General features: G+C 54.7%; 6 protein-coding genes across 6 annotated transcripts; 3 read left to right on the plus strand and 3 right to left on the minus strand.

Annotated features, from left to right (window-relative positions):
* Nucleotides 1-195: 195 nt before the first annotated feature.
* Nucleotides 196-2,236, minus strand: PG985_008463 (uncharacterized protein; the record flags this gene model as incomplete). Its single annotated transcript, XM_066828231.1, has 4 exons — nt 196-426; nt 521-1,199; nt 1,266-2,124; nt 2,197-2,236. The coding sequence occupies 4 exons, from the start codon at nt 2,234-2,236 to the stop codon at nt 196-198; spliced, it is 1,809 nt and encodes a 602-aa protein (XP_066683143.1).
* Nucleotides 2,237-2,672: 436 nt separating this feature from the next.
* Nucleotides 2,673-3,763, plus strand: PG985_008464 (uncharacterized protein; the record flags this gene model as incomplete). Its single annotated transcript, XM_066828232.1, has 2 exons — nt 2,673-3,007; nt 3,079-3,763. 2 exons carry the CDS (start codon nt 2,673-2,675, stop codon nt 3,761-3,763), a joined length of 1,020 nt encoding a protein of 339 aa, XP_066683144.1.
* A 952-nt stretch (nt 3,764-4,715) lies between these two features.
* Nucleotides 4,716-12,100, plus strand: PG985_008465 (uncharacterized protein; the record flags this gene model as incomplete). Its single annotated transcript, XM_066828233.1, has 4 exons — nt 4,716-4,899; nt 4,953-9,141; nt 9,195-11,172; nt 11,243-12,100. The coding sequence occupies 4 exons, from the start codon at nt 4,716-4,718 to the stop codon at nt 12,098-12,100; spliced, it is 7,209 nt and encodes a 2,402-aa protein (XP_066683145.1).
* A 460-nt stretch (nt 12,101-12,560) lies between these two features.
* PG985_008466 (uncharacterized protein) lies at nt 12,561-13,345 on the minus strand (the record flags this gene model as incomplete). The annotated part of the gene is made up of 2 exons (XM_066828234.1): nt 12,561-13,139; nt 13,298-13,345. The coding sequence occupies 2 exons, from the start codon at nt 13,343-13,345 to the stop codon at nt 12,561-12,563; spliced, it is 627 nt and encodes a 208-aa protein (XP_066683146.1).
* Nucleotides 13,346-14,191: 846 nt separating this feature from the next.
* On the plus strand, nt 14,192-14,587 carry PG985_008467 (uncharacterized protein; the record flags this gene model as incomplete). The annotated part of the gene is made up of 1 exon (XM_066828235.1): nt 14,192-14,587. One exon carries the CDS (start codon nt 14,192-14,194, stop codon nt 14,585-14,587), a length of 396 nt encoding a protein of 131 aa, XP_066683147.1.
* A 456-nt stretch (nt 14,588-15,043) lies between these two features.
* PG985_008468 (radH flavin-dependent halogenase) lies at nt 15,044-17,157 on the minus strand (the record flags this gene model as incomplete). The annotated part of the gene is made up of 6 exons (XM_066828236.1): nt 15,044-15,573; nt 15,656-16,195; nt 16,272-16,691; nt 16,761-16,803; nt 16,864-16,960; nt 17,030-17,157. 6 exons carry the CDS (start codon nt 17,155-17,157, stop codon nt 15,044-15,046), a joined length of 1,758 nt encoding a protein of 585 aa, XP_066683148.1.
* Nucleotides 17,158-17,848: the final 691 nt, after the last annotated feature.

Raw genomic sequence — 17,848 nt, forward strand, 5'->3', positions numbered from 1 at the left:
TAGGGCTTGGAATGATTTTATCAGACCAGAAGCCCAGGTTTGGGAGCGCACAGGTTCTCCGCCATAAACGATCAAAGACTGTATTTACACTTTTGGTCCTAGGAGTACTATGTGATCTAGTATAGACAATATCCTTCTGTGGCTTTTAGGTAGTAATGTTCAAGTTGCATGTAGCACCATTATCAGTCAAAATTTCTATTGACTGGAAGCCGAAGAGTTGCTTTCATCTCCACCCATAACCATCGGGACTGAATGTTCAGTGAGCATATCCGTAACCTCAACGCCGTACCTTTTCGCGTATGCAGCACGGAATTCGTCTATGAGCCCCCGATACATACGTGGATAAGCCGGTAGGAATAGTTCGGCGAAGGGATTTGTGCTGCGGGTTGTGTTGACGCCCAGGTCTGCTAGCATCATATCGATATACTGTGGGATTTTCAGGCTCACATTAGCCACGGAGGCTGGCCTGTCATGTGTCTGGGTGGGGGCGGAGCCGGAATCTGGCTGGCCGAGTACTCACCGAAAGAAAGTCAAAGATGGCGTATGCATGCTTGCGACCCTGGGCGAGGTACCGTTTCCGGCACCACATGTTCCACTCGGAGACTTCTCTTTCCATCTCGTCCTGAGCTGGGACCTCGTTGAGCCCTAGGAGGAAGGATACACCCCATAGTGCCTGCACCTCGGAGACCAACGGGGTGTAGATGGAATGAATAAATCCCGGGAAATACACGGATTGGTCGCCCCGGGCAGCTAGACTTGGCACAACCAAACGTCGATAGTGTCGGCTGGGGCCGTGTAGCGGGCTTTGTTGCGCCCCTTGATGGTCAGGGGTGCTTGAATCTCGAAGTTTCTCGTGCAACGAGGCCGGGATGGGCGGGTTCTTCAGTGCCGGGAGAAGGGTGTCCACAACCTCTTCGGCTCGGACATCCAACTCGGCCCACTTCTGTGCATCTCCGGGGTCCGCGGTCAGGCCACAAGCTCGCTGAGCCTCGGGGCTGAAGGTTTGGTAGGACTTGTCAAAGCCGGTGCAGAGGACAATGTAGTCGGTCGCAAAGCAACTGCCGTTACGCAGTCTGACGATATCCCTGTGTGCCAATGATTCGATCTCGGTCAGGTGAACTTTGCAGTCTCCGGCATGGAAGACCTTCCAAAAGTTGGGCACGCTGGCACACCCCAAGCCGGCGTTGGCCCAAAAGATCCTGAAGCGAACTGAGTCAGCATAGTTGTTCGCGCTAAGTATTGGCACCCGAACTTGTGTTGCTTACCCATTCCCACACGGAAGCGGTCTCAACTTCCGGGCATTGGGGGACTTGGAATACCCCGCATGCATCTCCGCGATCCAAGTAATGGTTTTCCAGAACGCGTTGGTGGCGGCTCTCCCAAGGACGGTTCTCTGCAATAGGTGGTTGGCAACTCCTTTGGTATTCATGATGCTTGAGCCGAGCATTGCCATCGCACGTGTTGAGATGGCATCCATAGAGTTGACAAGACCCATTATTGTTGGAGGCATCAGTGCCATAGGCCCAGATCCGTCTTCTCTGATGATCCAATTTACCTTTACACCGTTTTGGAGGAGAAGGAAGACGGTGTCATAGGCTGATTTGGCCGCGCCGACTACCACCGCGCTTCGAATGCTGGACAAAGCATTCAAGTGAGTGCCAGTCTCGGATGAGTGTATTACCGGAACGTCAAAATCAGAGGACTTGGGCCATGAGGCAAGAACAGGGTGCGAGGTTGCTCCCGACGCGTAGATCAGCTTGTCTGTCTCGATTGGTGGCTTTCCTTCAATCTCGAGGCGCCAGAGTCCGTTCGGGGACGGACGGTCCACTTTGACGACCTTATTGAGTAGTCTGGTTCTCCGGGCAAGGCCGTGGTCTCGTGCAAACTCATTCAAGTACGTATTGATGGTCTCTCCAGGTATGTAGCCGTCTGCGGTGATTCCCTCTCGGCGCATTGGATAGAAGGAATATTCGAAAAGACCAAACTTGATCTGCGCATAGAGGCTAGGGTATATCTTTTCCTTGTTCCAGACACCGCCTATGGACGCCTGGTCGTCAAGCAGGACAAGTCTTGCGTCTGGTCGAAAGTCGAGGTATGTTTTGGCTCCAATGAGTCCGTTCCATCCTGATTCGATGGCAATCATCAGTTATCACTTTTGACACGGATGGTCTGAAAAGGGGCGTCGATCCCACATACCAGCTCCAACTACAACGACATCAAATCGTTCTGTTGCCATGCTTCTTCTCGTTGGTATTGATTGATTGCTACTCTGATTTTGGCGAAACTCTGGGCTGAATTGCAGGTAATACTAGTATTTGACAACACCTTCTTCACCTATGGTGCCAGCTCTCTTTGCAGCAAATCTGACACGCTTTTACTCCTGGTGCCACATGGATTGTGCATGTCGATCTCGCCTGATGCAAGTAGAAGCCAGAATAACGGGGACCTCCGGTCCGAACTCGGTCCGGAGTCGCCGTAAGTGCACCGCCCGTGGCATTCCCCGGCTGACCTGTAAATTTGTTTCGCTTAAGCCCTGTCGATAGTTTACATTGTTGATAAGGCTTCGTACCTGTAAATCTGTGACATATCTCCAATTGTATCGAGCACACCTTCCTGTATCGTCCTTCGATCCCGCGAAGATTGCCTTCGACCGACCCCCTTGTAACTTCATGATGGCACCTACATCGTTTTCACTGAGTTTCATGTTCCTGGGAACCGCGGGCTTTGTACTTCTTTGGGGCCTCATGGGAATCAATGGCACTACAGGTGCTATGTTGAATGCGGCTTGGACTGGCAAAATTACCGGTGGGCCGGCTCTCAAGACACGATACACAGGCATTCAGTCATTGGACTTCGCCTTAAGTATTCTTGTGGCATTCTTCTACGGCATCATGATGGAGGAGCGCCCATACCTGGTAATCCTGGACATTGTCGGATGTGTTTTCGTCATTAATATGATGACTCTAGTGGAGAGCCGCCGCCCGACGGCATCCAAATGGCTACGCTTGTATGTGAAGCTCTGAATCTTATCATCGCTTGATACCGTGATAGAATTGCTAAATAGACGGCAAGAAATAGTCCACTCGGGTGGCAATACCTTTTCAACGGCTTTGGCCTTGCTGTCTTCTTACCTCTATACTCATATATCTTTGCCATGAACAAGTCCACCACTCTTCCTGGGCGGATACCAACACCCGAGGCACAATCCACTCCGATGACTGCTCTCTGGAGTCTACTCTTGCCAATTCCGCTCTTGGTACCCCCAATACTGGCCACATCTCCGGAAAGTGTCCAAAATGGACTTGTTCTATATTTTATGACCCCATTACTTTTCATTATCTTTCACAGCACCACTTGCATCTTTATGAGCCGCGGGCCTTCCCAATGCTTCAAGAGACCTGTGCAGGTTTCATACCAAATCGTCGGGATAGTCAGCACAGGAATACACCTAGGAATACTGGCCTTCGCCTTTTTCTCTGCCAATCCCGACTTGTCCATTGCCCATTTGTATTATCCCGACAATCGGATGGTTCAGCAGGGTCAACCGGACGCTCTCATGGCAGGGGCATACCTTTTCTCTCAGTGGGATTTGATTATCACCAATATAACCGCTCTGCTCCTGGCCATCAGCATTGATTCTGGGTCCAGCTCGGTACTTATTATGATTATGGTAGCTGCTATAGGTGGGCCTGGGGCGGCGCTGGCCTTAGCTCTCATCCATCAGGAGGATAGATTGGAAAAGAGCAGACTACGATCCGATTGAGCCCGTGAACCTGCTATCGGGGTGGCTATCACGCGCCGGCCAAGTGTCCACTGGAGCGGCACTGGCAGAAATGACGATTATCAGGGACAAGTTGTCACGTAAAGATAGGCTTATACAGCAATGAGTACATCCTGATCAAATATCTTCCAGATAACAAGTTGTTTGGAATGCAGTACTATCAATATGCATTTCCAGTGACCATAACTTCGAGGTTCTTCACAATCATGCACCACCAGGTACATAATCTGAGGATACGTGTCGGGTGATGAGTATCGACGCCAGAGACAAGGACTGATACAATTCAGAACATGATCTATCCCGGAACGACGGCGCTTTTGTTGACACATAGTTTGTGACTACGTTCGGCGGATGGTGTACAAGCCAAGCCATGGCAGCCTCAGCAAGTAGCATGCCTTCACGGAGCGGCATCCCCAAAGTGAGATTATGTCTGTTCAATTTGAGTCTCAGAACTTAACCTCAAGATGTGACACCGACTGCGGCATTTGTTTACCCTACGATGTACTACCATGTACCCCTGCGTACCTTTGGGTACCCATTTCTCTTCGCCGCAGGCAGTGTGTACTCGGTCTGAGTCACCGAACAGGAATGTTTACCTACTCAATACACGCAATGAACCACGATCTACCTCTGAATCGAACACCAAACAGGTCGTTCAGAGTCTCAACCCCCGGCCCGAACGAGTGGTCATGGGCGTGGGGACAATCCCTGTTAAATCCACGCCCATGCGCCAAATACCCACTGCTCCTATGAACCGTGTGAATTGGCTGCTAGTACATAGTCTACTTGAACTTCAGGCCGGACACGAGTCAAAACAGATGCCAGTCATCAACGGCTGACCAGAACACTTCAGTTTCATCTTAGCAATCAGATTATTGATCACGAATCGTTGCATGATTGTTTTCTCCTCCATATTACCGTCAGACAGGCCACAATGCCTACCTTCCTACAGTCTGCAGCGAATTCGTCATCTTCCCAAGCCGAGGAGACGGACATGGCCTCAGGGTCCGATTCAGGAGGCCAGCCCCCCAGAAGCGACAATGTACCCAACGGAGTGTTTGAAGATGTGAAGGAACCAACCAAAGAGCAGTTGGAACCAATTGCTGTTGTTGGAATGGGTGAGATGAGCTACCATAATTACCGATAATTCTGAGCTAACTCATGTCACCAGGTTGTCGACTTCCAGGGGACGTGAGATCAGCCAGCGCGTTCTGGGACATGATGATCAACAAAAGGACTGGCCAGACGCCCAAGGTGCCTAATTCACGTTTCAATATCGATGCTCATTACCACAAAAACAACGACCGACCCGGGAGTTTCGGAGTTCTAGGTGGTTATTTCCTTAACGAGGACCTGTCATGTTTTGACCCTGGAGTCTTCGGCATCACGCCCGTAGAGGCTATGTGGATGGATCCCCAGCAGCGGAAGCTTCTCGAGGTGGTATATGAAACGCTCGAGTCGGGAGGCATCTCCCTTGAGCGTATCTCGGGTACACGAACCGCAGTGTTTGCCGCGAGCTTTACCGCCGACTGGCAACAAATGGCATTCAAAGAGCCGTCCTTCCGCCACAGCCTCGCAGCAACCGGCGTTGACCCTGGAATAATCAGTAACCGGATCAGTCATGTCTTCAACTTGAATGGACCCAGCATCGTCTGTAACACGGCCTGTTCGTCATCCGTCTACGCGTTACACAACGCGTGTAACGCACTGCGGAACAATGAGGTTGAAGGGGCCATTGTCGGCGGTGTTAATCTTATTATTACAGTCGATCAACATATGAACACGGCCAAGTTGGGAGTCCTTTCACCGACATCCACCTGTCACACGTTCGACGAAAGGGCGAATGGGTACGGAAGAGCCGATGCGGTTGGTGCTGTCTACCTGAAGCGCTTAGCTGATGCGGTGCGAGATGGCGACCCAATTCGCGGTGTGATCCGCTCCAGTGCCGTGAACTCAAACGGCAAAGTACCGGGGGTTGGCATCACGCATCCCAACAAGGAAGGGCAAGCCGACGTCATCCGCCAAGCCTATGAGCGGTGCAACCTGAACCCTGCCTTGACGGGGTACTTTGAATGCCATGGAACGGGAACGGCGGTTGGCGACCCTCTCGAGGTACATGCCGCCTCCATGGTCATGAACCAAAGCCGTAAGATCGAGGAGGGCCCGCTCTTAATCGGCGCTGTCAAGACCAGCATCGGGCACAGTGAGGCAGCCAGCGGGTTGTCAGCCCTCATCAAGGCTATTCTGATTGTCGAGCGTGGCATTATACCACCAACGCGCGGGCTGGTCACACCAAGCACCAAGATCCAGTGGGACGAATGGCGGGTGAAGGTTCCGACCGAGATTGTACCCTTGCCCTCGCATCTGCCAGTCCGGAGGGTGTCTCTCAACAGCTTTGGATACGGAGGGACCAATGCTCACATTATCGTCGAAGGGACGGCATCATTGCTGGGCACACGAAGGCTAAGCTACAAATATATCGACAGCTGCGGGACCGATTCGCTCAAGAAGAACGGCATTCCGCAACGCGTATTACACCGGCGGCGGCCGTTTCTCTTACTCTTCTCCGCTCATGACAAGGCTACCCTTCGACGCAACATCGAAGCCCACGGCCACGTGGCGCACAAATACGACCTTCTTGATTTGTCCCACACACTCGCTGTCCGGCGTAGTGTTCTACAAAGCAGGGCATTCACTGTTTCGAGTCATAAGAAGCTCAAAGAAACATTTGGGGATATGCCAGGGCATTTCACGTTTGGCGAACACAAGCGGAAATCACTTCCTACTCTCGGTTTCGTCTTCACTGGCCAGGGAGCGCAATGGCCTCGCATGGGAGCCGAGCTCCTCGCCTACAGCTCGCAGTTCCTACAGTCTATCCAGGCTCTTGACGATGCCCTCGAGGAGCTCCCCGATGGCCCGGAATGGTCGATTGAGCAGCTACTCCTCGAGGACTCCAAGGAATCTCTCGTGCACGACGCAGAATTCTCCCAGCCGCTCTGTACAGCTGTCCAGATCGCTTTGGTACAATTACTTGCACACTGGGGTATTGCTCCAAAAGTGACAGTCGGTCATTCGTCTGGAGAGATGGCCGCCGCCTATGCAGCTGGCCTTATCTCGGCCGAGGCGGCCATCGCGGCAGCCTACTACCGCGGCAAGGTTACGCGCGACGTCAAAAGCGACGGAGCCATGTTGGCCGTAGGCCTGGGCGCATTGGAGGTAGAGAAGTACCTTGACGAAGAGGTGGCCAACGGCAAGGTTGTCATCGCGTGCCACAACTCGCCTGCGGCCGTTACACTCAGTGGCGACACAGATGCCGTGGACGCCGTCAAGTCCAGACTCGACCGCGATGGCGTCTTTGCCCGCATCGTTAGAACGAGCGGCAAAGCATATCATTCACATCATATGATACCTGTGGTGGCCAAGTACGAATCTCTGCTTCGGGCAAGCAATGCATCGATTTCGCATTACCCCAGAGAGTCGGAACTAACCCACGAGGCAAAGATGGTATCCTCGGTGACAAACAATGTACTCCCTTCCGACTCTCACCTGGATGAAACCTATTGGAGCAGCAATTTGAGAAGCCCGGTTCTGTTCAATCAGGCTGTCCATACCATTATGACCTCAGATGAGTTTGCCGACGTCGACCTCCTGATAGAAATCGGCCCCCATTCCGCAATGGCAGGCCCTATCAAGCAATCTAAAGTCGAGCTGAAGAACGAAAAGCTCGAGTATCTCCCAACCCTTTTGAGGGATACCGATAGCGCTTTGCAGCTTCTGAAGCTAGCGGGGGAGCTATTCCTCCGCGGTTATCCAATAAGAAAAGAACGCGTTACGAATGCTTATGTGGACCCGCTCCGTGGGCGGTCTAAAGGCACAGCTCGAGGGCTTACTATTGTTGATCTCCCTCCTTATCAATGGAACTATACCCGTTCACTTTGGGCCGAGAGCCGCGCCAGCCAGGAGCAACGCCAGCCCAGATACCCCCGTCATGACGTGCTGGGACAACTCGTCGTCGGCTGTTCATTGGCTGAGCCGACGTGGAGGAACATCCTGCGACAACGCGATCTTCCCTGGTTGAAGCACCATTCGTTGGGGGGTGAATCTGTATTCCCTGCGGCTGGCTATCTTGCCATGGCCATTGAGGCGATTACGCAACTCCACGAGCTCGGTGGCGGCAAAGCCGAAGCCATCGAAAGTTACACTTTACGCGACATATCGATCCAAAAGGCTCTTGTGACGCCAGATGATGACGATGGTATCGAGGTGATGCTGAACATGCGTCCTGCCACGCAAGGGGGCAGCGGCTGGTGGGATTTCAGTGTCTCCTCGGTCGATACCGAGAAGACCCCGAAAGAGCACACGGCCGGTAGTATCAAATTCAACGTTGTCCCTCGAGGCTCGAAGAAGGCCCGGAACGTGCCAATCTTCCCACAACGAGCTAGCGGCAAAGCCTGGAACCAGGCGCTTCGGACGGTCGGGTTTGATTACGGCCCTACATTCCAAGACATGGACGATGTCCGATTCGACGGCAAAGCATACGCGGCCAGCAGCCGGACTGCCATCAAGCAGCATGTCGACCCGGCTCTTGGCGAGTCCCGGTACGCCCTGCACCCGTCGTCGGTTGATTCAATCCTGCAGTTGAGTATTGCCGCCATTTACGCAGGTCGCACAAACGCCGTAGACTGCGGTGTCGTCCCGATCCAGATTGATGAGGTCACCTTCTGGACTCCTACCGAGGATCAGTTGGTGGCTAGAGAGGCGATGGCGTATGCTTGGGTTCCCAGGCGCGGCATCCGCTCATTCGAGGGTTGTGCCCAGATGACGGCCAGTGACGGGGAGCTCGTGCTGGACATGGTCAATATCCGGACTACCTCGTATGAAGCTGCCATTCCCCAGAAAGCTGAAACAAGCTTGGGCCACCAAGCCAGCGGAGCATATGGAGAGATGACCTGGGAGCTGGATATCGACAGTCTCGAGACGGCAAAGAGTATGGGAGATCTCACTTTCTTGGACCTGGCGAGCCTGATCCTATTCAAATACCCCGGGTTGAAGCTTCTTGAGCTCGGAGGCGTGAGTGCAACAGAGCTACTACAGAAGGTTCCCAACCTTGACTATACGGCCGTTGTTCCCGGTGATGAAGGGCGTGCCGATGCAGCCAAAAGATCAGTCGAGGGATATCCCAGCGCGACAATAGCGACTATTGACTTTGGGGAAGATCTGAAGTCTCAGTCCCTTTTGCCGGGCACATACGACATAGTAATTGCACATTCAGAGCCCGTTTTGTCGAGTCAAAGGTTGTTCACTGAGACAACCGATCTTCTCACAGGGGTGGATATTTACTATTCACCGACACAAAGGCGGTAGTACATGAGACGACAAGGAACCCATCCCTTAATATGCTTTTCAAGAGCAGTACAGGTTCTTCAGTATGGCGCGCGGACGGGCTGCGGTCTTGCGGCGAGGGAGACACTTTATCGAGGCACAAGGTGGATCTTGTGTATCGAGAAAATCAAGATGAAGTCACTGTCAGCGTCAAAACATCCTTAGAAGCTCTCAACTGGGAAGTGAGGGTCATGCGGCTGGACAGTGCTTCGGTGTCTGACCGAAGTGGGCAGGGTGTTCCGTCTGGCCATGTTGTCATGCTTGCCGACTTGGAGGGCCCTCTCTTGTACACGATAACCGAATCAGAATTCTCCGCCGTTCAAGCCATCACCAACTCGTCGGCGGCGATTCTCTGGGTCACGGCTGGTGGCCTCCGTGCAGGCAAGAAGCCCGAGTTCGCGGTAGTAGAAGGCTTTGCCCGAGCTGTCTCCTCGGAGCAGGCTTCGCTTGACTTTCGGACCCTTGACGTGGACTTGGAAACCGTGAGGCCGACGGACCTGGTATGGCATCTGACAAGAATCGCGCGACTCCAGGTATATGGGCAGGAAGATGCTCAAGGCTCGCGTGAGCGAGAATATCGTCTGGAGAACGGGCGCCTCTATATCAGCCGGCTTGTGCGAAATCATCAGCTGAACGATCTGTTCAACCCCTTGCAGAAACCTGCGCTTACGCCATTCTGCTCTGAAATGCGCATAACGGGCAAGGTCTCGCATGGCAAGGTGCTTTTCAAGCAGCAGTCTCTTCCCCCTACCAGAGAGACCGCAATCAAGTCTGGTCACGTCGAAGTGCAAGTCCAGACCTGCGGTCTGACAAAAGAGGGCGTCCTCGTTGTGAGGGGAAACGACTACCCGACCACTTTCAGCTACGAAGTAGGTGGTGTCGTGAGCGCCGTCGGGCCAGATGTGCCTGAGCTGAAGGTGGGCGATCGTGTAGTGGGCCTGCATGCTGGTCACTTCGATAGCTATCAGGAAGTTCGGGCAGCGATGCTCCAGAAGTTGGATCGGGCTTACGAGATGGATGCGGCCGTGAGCATGCTTACAGCTTACTCCAATGCCTTGTATGGTCTTGAAGTGCTGGCCAGGGTCAAGGCCAACGAGACGGTACTCATTCTACACAACACCGGCACGAGCGGCGCTGCTGCCATCAGGATCTCGCAGATCATGGGAGCTATTCCATACGTGGAAGCTTTTACTGACGAAGAAGCGGCATTCCTGCAGAAGGCGTTCGGGCTCAATGAGCAGCAGATCATTAGGCCATCTCAGGGGCCGATATCTACATGCATAGAAAGCCTTATGAGAGGTTCAGGAGCTGATGTCGTTTTCAGTTATGGCGGTAGTGTTAGTCCCACCAGCACGTCGGAATCGTGGCGATGCATTGCACGCTTCGGGCGGTTCATTGATGCCGGGCGAAAAGACGTGCTCCGGCGAACCACGCTCGACACGACTCCCCAGGCTCGCGGAGCCAGCTACCTACCCTTCGACCTTTTGGATCTTTATAACCACGCACCAGAGGTCCTCTCAGGATTACTCAAATCGTCGATGCAGCTTTTCAAGGATGGATTGATCACAGCACCCGGTCGTCTCCGGTCTCTACATCTTGCTGACCTCGACCAAGCCATCGTGGACTTCTCGGAGTCATTTGGTGCCATTCAGCCCATCCTCCATTATGAAGGGTCGGAGGGGTCCATCTTAACGCTCCCGCCCCCGAGACCTGTGCTACAGTTCAATCCAGATCACACTTATCTACTCGTCGGGTGCCTCGGCGGCCTTGGTCGGAGCCTCACGGCATGGATGATGAAGCACGGCGCCCGGAGGTTCACGTTTCTCTCTCGCTCCGGGGCTGACTCCGACTCCGCTTCTAGGCTTATACGGGATATTCAACAGCGGGGGGCAATAGTACAGGTGATACGGGGGGACGCAACTTCTCGGGATGATGTTGTACATGCTGTCGAATCCATTCCGGCAGATTACCCAATCCGCGGTGTTGTCCATGCTGCAATGGTGCTACGAGTAAGTCTTTCCTTGACGTATTGATATGATAATACTGTAGCAGAATGCCTGCTGACCGTCGGGGCAATAGGATGGACTGTTCCACTCCATGGAGTACCGCAATTGGAAGGCGGCTGTAGCACCAAAAGTAATGGGTGCCATGAACCTGCACTCGGTACTGACAGGTACTCCGCTCGACTTCTTCTTGGTGACGAGCTCCGTATCGGGAACACTGGGAACGCCTGGGCAGGGCAACTATGCCGCCGGAAACAGCTTTCTCGATTCGCTGGCGCACCATCGTGCCATGTCTGGGGAGGCGGCGACATCCGTGATTCTGCCCATGGTTCTTGGTGTTGGTGTCGTTGCCGAAGACGAAGGTCTAGAAGACGGGCTCAGGCGGATGGGCATGTATGGGATTGACGAAGAGCAACTCCTTGAGGCCTTTGAAGCAGGCATCATGGCGCGACAGTGTTTTGGCTACATGCCATCACATATCGCCGTGGGCCTCGATCCCGCCATGCTTCAGAATGCCATGGCCGAAGCAGGGACTAGCTCAGTGTTTTGGGACCGGGATCCGCGGTTCAGCCATCTTGTCCACGTCCTGGCTTCGGCTCGGGACGGCGCCGGGGCTGGCGAGGAGCAGGGCGCCCTGGCCACCATTTCCGCTGCCACGTCTCTGAACGAGGCCATCGGAATCGTGACGCAGCATCTCATAGAGAAGCTAGGCCGCATGTTGATGATGCCCCAGGACAGATTCGAGCCACAGGGTGGCTCAATTGCGTCGTACGGCATCGACAGTCTGATCGGTGCCGAGCTGAGAAACTGGATCTTCAAAGAGTATCGAATGGACATGCCATTCCAGCAGCTTCTCGCGCCAAACCTAACGATCCAGAAGCTTTCTGCCCAGGTATGCGCGGCGGCTGGGATCCAGTCACTGCCCAGCCCTTGATTCAGGTTATCCGCATCGAATAGGTACTTATGCACTAAAACTCCGTGGGTGCGCCTCTTCAAAAGGTAACTGTAATTGGAGCTATGGAGGCAGACTACGGGGAATTCGAATTTGCCAGTCATTCTACGTTGTTTTCATTTCATTGGGGTGTAAGGCTGACCGAAATGTTCTGGAGCTGGCTGGATAGGCGGGGTCTCTTCGAACGAGTGTCTGAGGCTTTCCATGCCATTCATGTTTATGTGGTGCTGTGCGACCCGGTTCCACTGGCTTCTGGCCTCAGATGCCATTTGGCATTACTGGAGAAGAAGTGAACACCCGCCGGATTGAGGCAGCAGGTTTCTTGCAGATGAGACAGGGGGCAACCCCGCACAGCTGAGCTCTACCAAATTCGGTAGATATGTATATAACTACCCCGCCGAGGACGCCCATTAGACATCCGCAAGAGAACATTCTCCCTCAATCAGACTCCCGTTATACGACACGAAAACAAAAGTGAGAGTTTAATCCCACGACGCATCACAAGACCAGGCGAGCCGTGACTTCCTGGGTGACAGAATGCAACGTGGATCGAAGCAAAGCCACGATGGGCTGCACCAGATGCGCGGTATAACTCCTCCGACCCTTGCCACCGCCGGTCCCCCCCTTTTTGGGGCTGCTCCCGGGCATATCGCGCGGCAAACTGCAAGATGACCTTGGCGATCTTGCCCAGGCCCTCGGCTATCTTGCAGCCGGGGTGCTGCGGCGGGTGATGGGAGCCCGACTTGGCTGCATTGAGCCCTTCGAGAATCAGGGCGGCGGTCTTGGCGCAGTCCCCCCTTGCACTTGGGATGGCGTCGCTTTCGGCCGCCAGAGAAGCCGAGGAGTCCGGCGGCTCGGGTTGGTCGGGCTCGTAAGCGCATGGTGGTGGTAACACAAGTGTACCCGAAATGGGGTTGTCTGAGCTTATCTCACTCGCCCAGTCAAAGTCGCCAATAATGTCACTCGCTTGGGCTCCGTGCACAGTCGGAGTGGTAACGGCCTCTCGATGATGCTGCGGCCCCTGTCCCTGTCCCTATCCCTGTCCCTGTCCCTGTCCGGGGTATAACTCTCTCTTCGCGGCCTACGGGGACGACCAGCACGGCGGGCAGGGCTGTACAGGCACCGCTCGTTCTTACTAGCGCAGCGGGCACACGCTGGCTTGCCCTTCTCGCAACGAACCTTGGAGGCCGAACAGAGATCACACGAGTCCTTGAGCTTGCGAGACATGGTACGCGTAGAGGAGCCAGGAGCCAAGAACGCAGGATATATTTGACTCTGCCCCCACCATACAGCTGTTCTCGATCTCCTTCGCCTCTTACCCCTCTTCGTCCTCTGCATACAGACATAACATACCATATGCTCCTTGCATAGGATAGAAGGATAGATTGGTGGCTGCATTAGTGCCGTTTCAAATCTTATGGGCCCACGCAGGCCGGACCCGACCAGATCGATTGCCTTCGCAGTCGAGACTACTTGTCGACGTGGCCATTGCTGATTGGGCTGCTCATCACACTGCTAGAGATATGGGGGCTGACATACACGGATTGAGGATACACTATACCAACCGGTATTGGTGCTCCAACGCCGGTGTGTGTGTGTTTCATTGTCAGGCCCTGCCTTGGGCGCCCACCATTTGGGGAAAATACGTTGGGGCTTCCGACTTAAGTCGGAGTTGATTTACCAGAACCAAAGCCATCAAGCTTTGCGCTGTTCTATTTCCCAGTTGGTTTTCTCGGTGTGGGAGCGTATTACTTCGGGTCTAGCTTTCTGGCCGGGCGTGGATAACCTCACAACTATTCCAACTATTACTGGGGCCCGCAAAAGGTAATCTGGACGTTTCGTTGCGTCGTCTACCGGCTGCGGGGATCGAAACATACGTTAAGGGACCGGCTATGTCGGTAGAACATAAGACTCAAGAGATGGCACGCACGCCGCCACAATATGCGGCTTACGGAGTGAGAGCCGCGGGGTTTTGCCCGCCCGAGCAAGACCAAGTCCTTCGCCGAGCTCGAGATTCGCCCTACATAAAAATAGCCGTTCTTTCTCCTCCCCTGGCCTGGGCCAACCGCAACCATGGAAGACGTCGAGAGCTACAGCGGGAGCCGGGCCATGAACGGATCCCTCGGAAAGCAGGCTGGGGTGGGAAATAGCCAAGCCACCGCCGCCAACAGCCTATCGCTGGATATGGAACTACCATCCGACCTGGGCGACGACCCGTATTTCGCGTGGCAGGACGACTTGTGGGCCACCATAGCGTACGCGAGTCCAGGGGGTGGCGACATGACCCCTCCCACGACCATGGAAACCAAGCCGGCGTCTGCGGACTCCGCGCCCCCAGGGCTGATCGTGCGTCACCGTAGTCACGGGGCTGCTTCTGTCGATAGGCGAAGGCTCGCCCTTCCTCCTCAGAGACCACCACATCGAGGGAAATATCGAGAGATTGCTGATCGGCCATGTCCTCAGGAGTAGGTTGAAGGAGCTCGAAGGGGTCATGGGCGAGATGCTACAGTCATTCGGAAACCTGGAGGGAGCGAGACGAGGTGGCGGGGACGCCAGACGCTTCGTTTCCCCGCCGCTACTGGAAGGGGTATACAGAAAAAGGGATGCGTTTCTCCAAGCCCAGCTCAGCGCGGCTTGGTGCGACCTGCCTGGGTTACAACTCGATGTACTAACAGCAACCGCGGTGGTGACGCACCGCTAGGCGTGCGTGAGCCGGCAACATAGCTCGACTCGTTACATACAAAATTCAATGGAATACGCCGTTCGTTGTCCCCCCCCCCCCAAAAGTATCTGGACAAATCCTTCATCACAACCATCATTCCCGTGCAGCAAAAGTAGTAGAGTCCCATTCTGGCGCCGCACGCTCGCTCCACCCAAACAGAGTCGGCGGCTGCAGGTTAGGGATGACGACTTGGTCACTCAGCACTAGCCACTAGCGATAGAGGGACGCATAACGCCATTCTGGCCGCTCATTGGTCCGGGTCCACTGGCCGCCGTATCCCCATTGGCTTCGGGACCGAGCTTGTTGGCAGTCCTGGCCTCGCCATTCATGTACGAAAGGATGTCGGGAGCCGTGAGCTGGACGTTCGCCTTCTTGGCGGCAGTCAAGCCCAGCTTGCCGCGCTCCAGCCGGGGGGCCAGGCCATCGATCGAGTCCAGCGTGAAGTTGTCAATGTTGATCGAGTCCTCGGACCGCACCATCCGGCGCCCTTTCAGCGTATGAAGGATAGCTTGCTCTTCGGGCGTCAGCTTCTTCTCTAACTCGGCGAGCGCCTGGCCGTTGTTTTCGTCGTTGGCATCGCCGTCGACACCTAGATCCTTGAGCTTCTGCATGAGCGCTTCCTTTTCCTCGAACGGGACGTGCGCAAAGGCCTTGAAGCAGAACTCGAGCGTCTTGGAAATGTCGGCTTGGGTCAGGCTGCCCTTGACGTCGCTGTCGACTTGACCCTGGATCACTACGACAGAAGGATGGTCACGTCAGCGAGGTGCGATAGAGGCGGCGTGTGACAGACGGTACGGCCATGGCTGCAGACTTACCCGGCCGGAAGAGCTCAAACGCCCTCTCGAAGCTTTCCTCGTCGAAGTCGTGCAGGACGGGCTGGTCCGCGGCCCGGATCTGCTTCAGCGCACTGGAGACGAGCACGAGGAAGCGGGTGTAGCTCTCGGCCGTCTTCTTGTCGTGCCACGACGCGGCCGTGCCCTCGTCGCAGTCGCCGCGGAACGCGGCGGCAATGGTGGTGGCGGCCGAGAGGCCGCCGGACAGGGCGAGGTGCACGCCCGAGGAGAAAAAGGGGTCAATGAAGGAGCCGGCGTCGCCGACGATGCGCACCCCGGGCACGGCGTAGCAGGAGGCGCTGTACGACCAGTCCGAGGCCGACTTGATGTCCGAGACGAGCTCGGCATTGGCGAGGAGCTCACGGATGCCCGGGGCGAGGTCGAGGCTCTGCTGGTAGAAGCCCATCGTCGAAGGCTCGGCCATGGCCCGCTTCTTCTCGTTCGCCAACTCCTGGTTCTGCACGATCCCGACGGACTGGGTGCCGTTGTGCAGGGGGATGAACCACACCCAGCCGCTGGCGTCTAGACAAGACGACTCGTTGTCAGCAGAATGGATGGTATGGATGCAATGGATGCAGCGGGTCCAAAACAGACGTACCTTTGAGAGCTTCAAAGTAAGGAGACCCCTCCTTGAACGTTCCCATGCCGTGCACGCCACCGCCCTTCCAATAGCCCCAGCTGGCGATGTTCTTCAGGCCCTGGTTGAATTGCCGGTTCTTGAGGTACTTGGTGCTGACCAGCCCAGCTCGACCGGACGCATCGACGAGATAATCGATGGCGATGGTCCCGGTGCTTCCATCCTTGCGGCTCCAAGTAGCGGCTACCGGACGCCCCAAACCCGGGGATTCCGTGGATCCCTCCTGGCCCTGGGAGTCGAACTCGATGGAGGTCACCTTTGTCGCGTCGAACGTCTTGGCGCCGCACTCGGCCGCGTGTTGGAAGAGCAGATCGTCGCCTTCGGACCGAACCACGTTCCAGGCATAACCGTTTTTCCCACCGGCAGCGATGAAGTCGGTGTCTGCACAACATAAGAGACATGGTTAGCTGTGTTATCTTGATTCCAGTTGTTCAACGTGGTGGGACCTACAGGTTTCAGGCCGGGACCAGTTAAAGCGGAAAGCCGCCCCGTTCTGTGTTTCAGTGTTAGTAGTCTCGGCCAGTCCGATTTACACATTACATCCATCCCTTACCTTGACATTGAAGCCATGCGCGTCCCACTTCTCATAGCCACCAATGAATTTCAGGAAGTGGCGCATCGAGGGGAGCATGCTCTCGCCGACATGATATCTGGCGAACACCATTAACATCCATCGCTCCGTCGGTCATCATATAAGTTGGCGAGGGAATGGAACTAACCTTGGGAACTTCTCTGCCTCGAGGAGGACCACATCGAGGCCCTCTCGTGCCAGGGCTGCGTATGCGTACGAGCCGGCGGGGCCACCGCCCACCACCAGAACTGTGCACTTTTGGGGAATGGCTGCCATGTTTCTGTATCGACGCAAAGCTTGTGAGAATGTGTAGGAATTCTGAGATGATGGGAAATCTTATGATTGTTGGTTGGTGCTTCTCTGCAATGGCCAGGAGGTGCCATCCAACAGGTCCTCATAAATAAACAGCTATCGCTACTACCCTGGATCCTTAGCCCGGAACCTTCGGGCTGGAGCGGCCAAAGCTCTCGGTGAACTAAAATAGAGAGATTCTTCGGGTAATTTACTGAATAATAAGCTGCATATCGAGTCTCACGGAACCCGACTTGGTACTACGCTCGGCCGGGATCACTAGACTGTGTATCCCCTGACTACCTGCTCTGGTATGTACGGGGATTTGACCAGGAGCAATCACGGGGTTTTACGGACTTTTACGTGTAACATATTTGTTTTGCCATCCCTGGCCTTGATGAAACAGTTGCCCTAGTGACTAGCTTGTGAATATCTACTGTAGGTAGTAACCCACTAGTCACCACATAACTGACTGTAAGTCTCAGAGAGTGTGGAGTAAGAAAATAAGAAGCATCAATGGTAAAAACGGCCATTAACAATGCTTCTGTGTGTACCTTTGCTAGCATGTGATCAGTAAGACTGTGAGTGATAACAAGCACGGCAAATTAGGGTTGTTGTGCCAATGATTCTTCGGAAAGCACTCAACGCTGCCGTCCGGAAACGAGTGTTTCGCGCA

The sequence above is a fragment of the Apiospora marii genome (assembly GCF_038362585.1).
Source record: "Apiospora marii strain CBS 49790 chromosome Unknown utg000005l_segment0_segment0, whole genome shotgun sequence".
NCBI lineage: Eukaryota > Fungi > Ascomycota > Sordariomycetes > Amphisphaeriales > Apiosporaceae > Apiospora > Apiospora marii.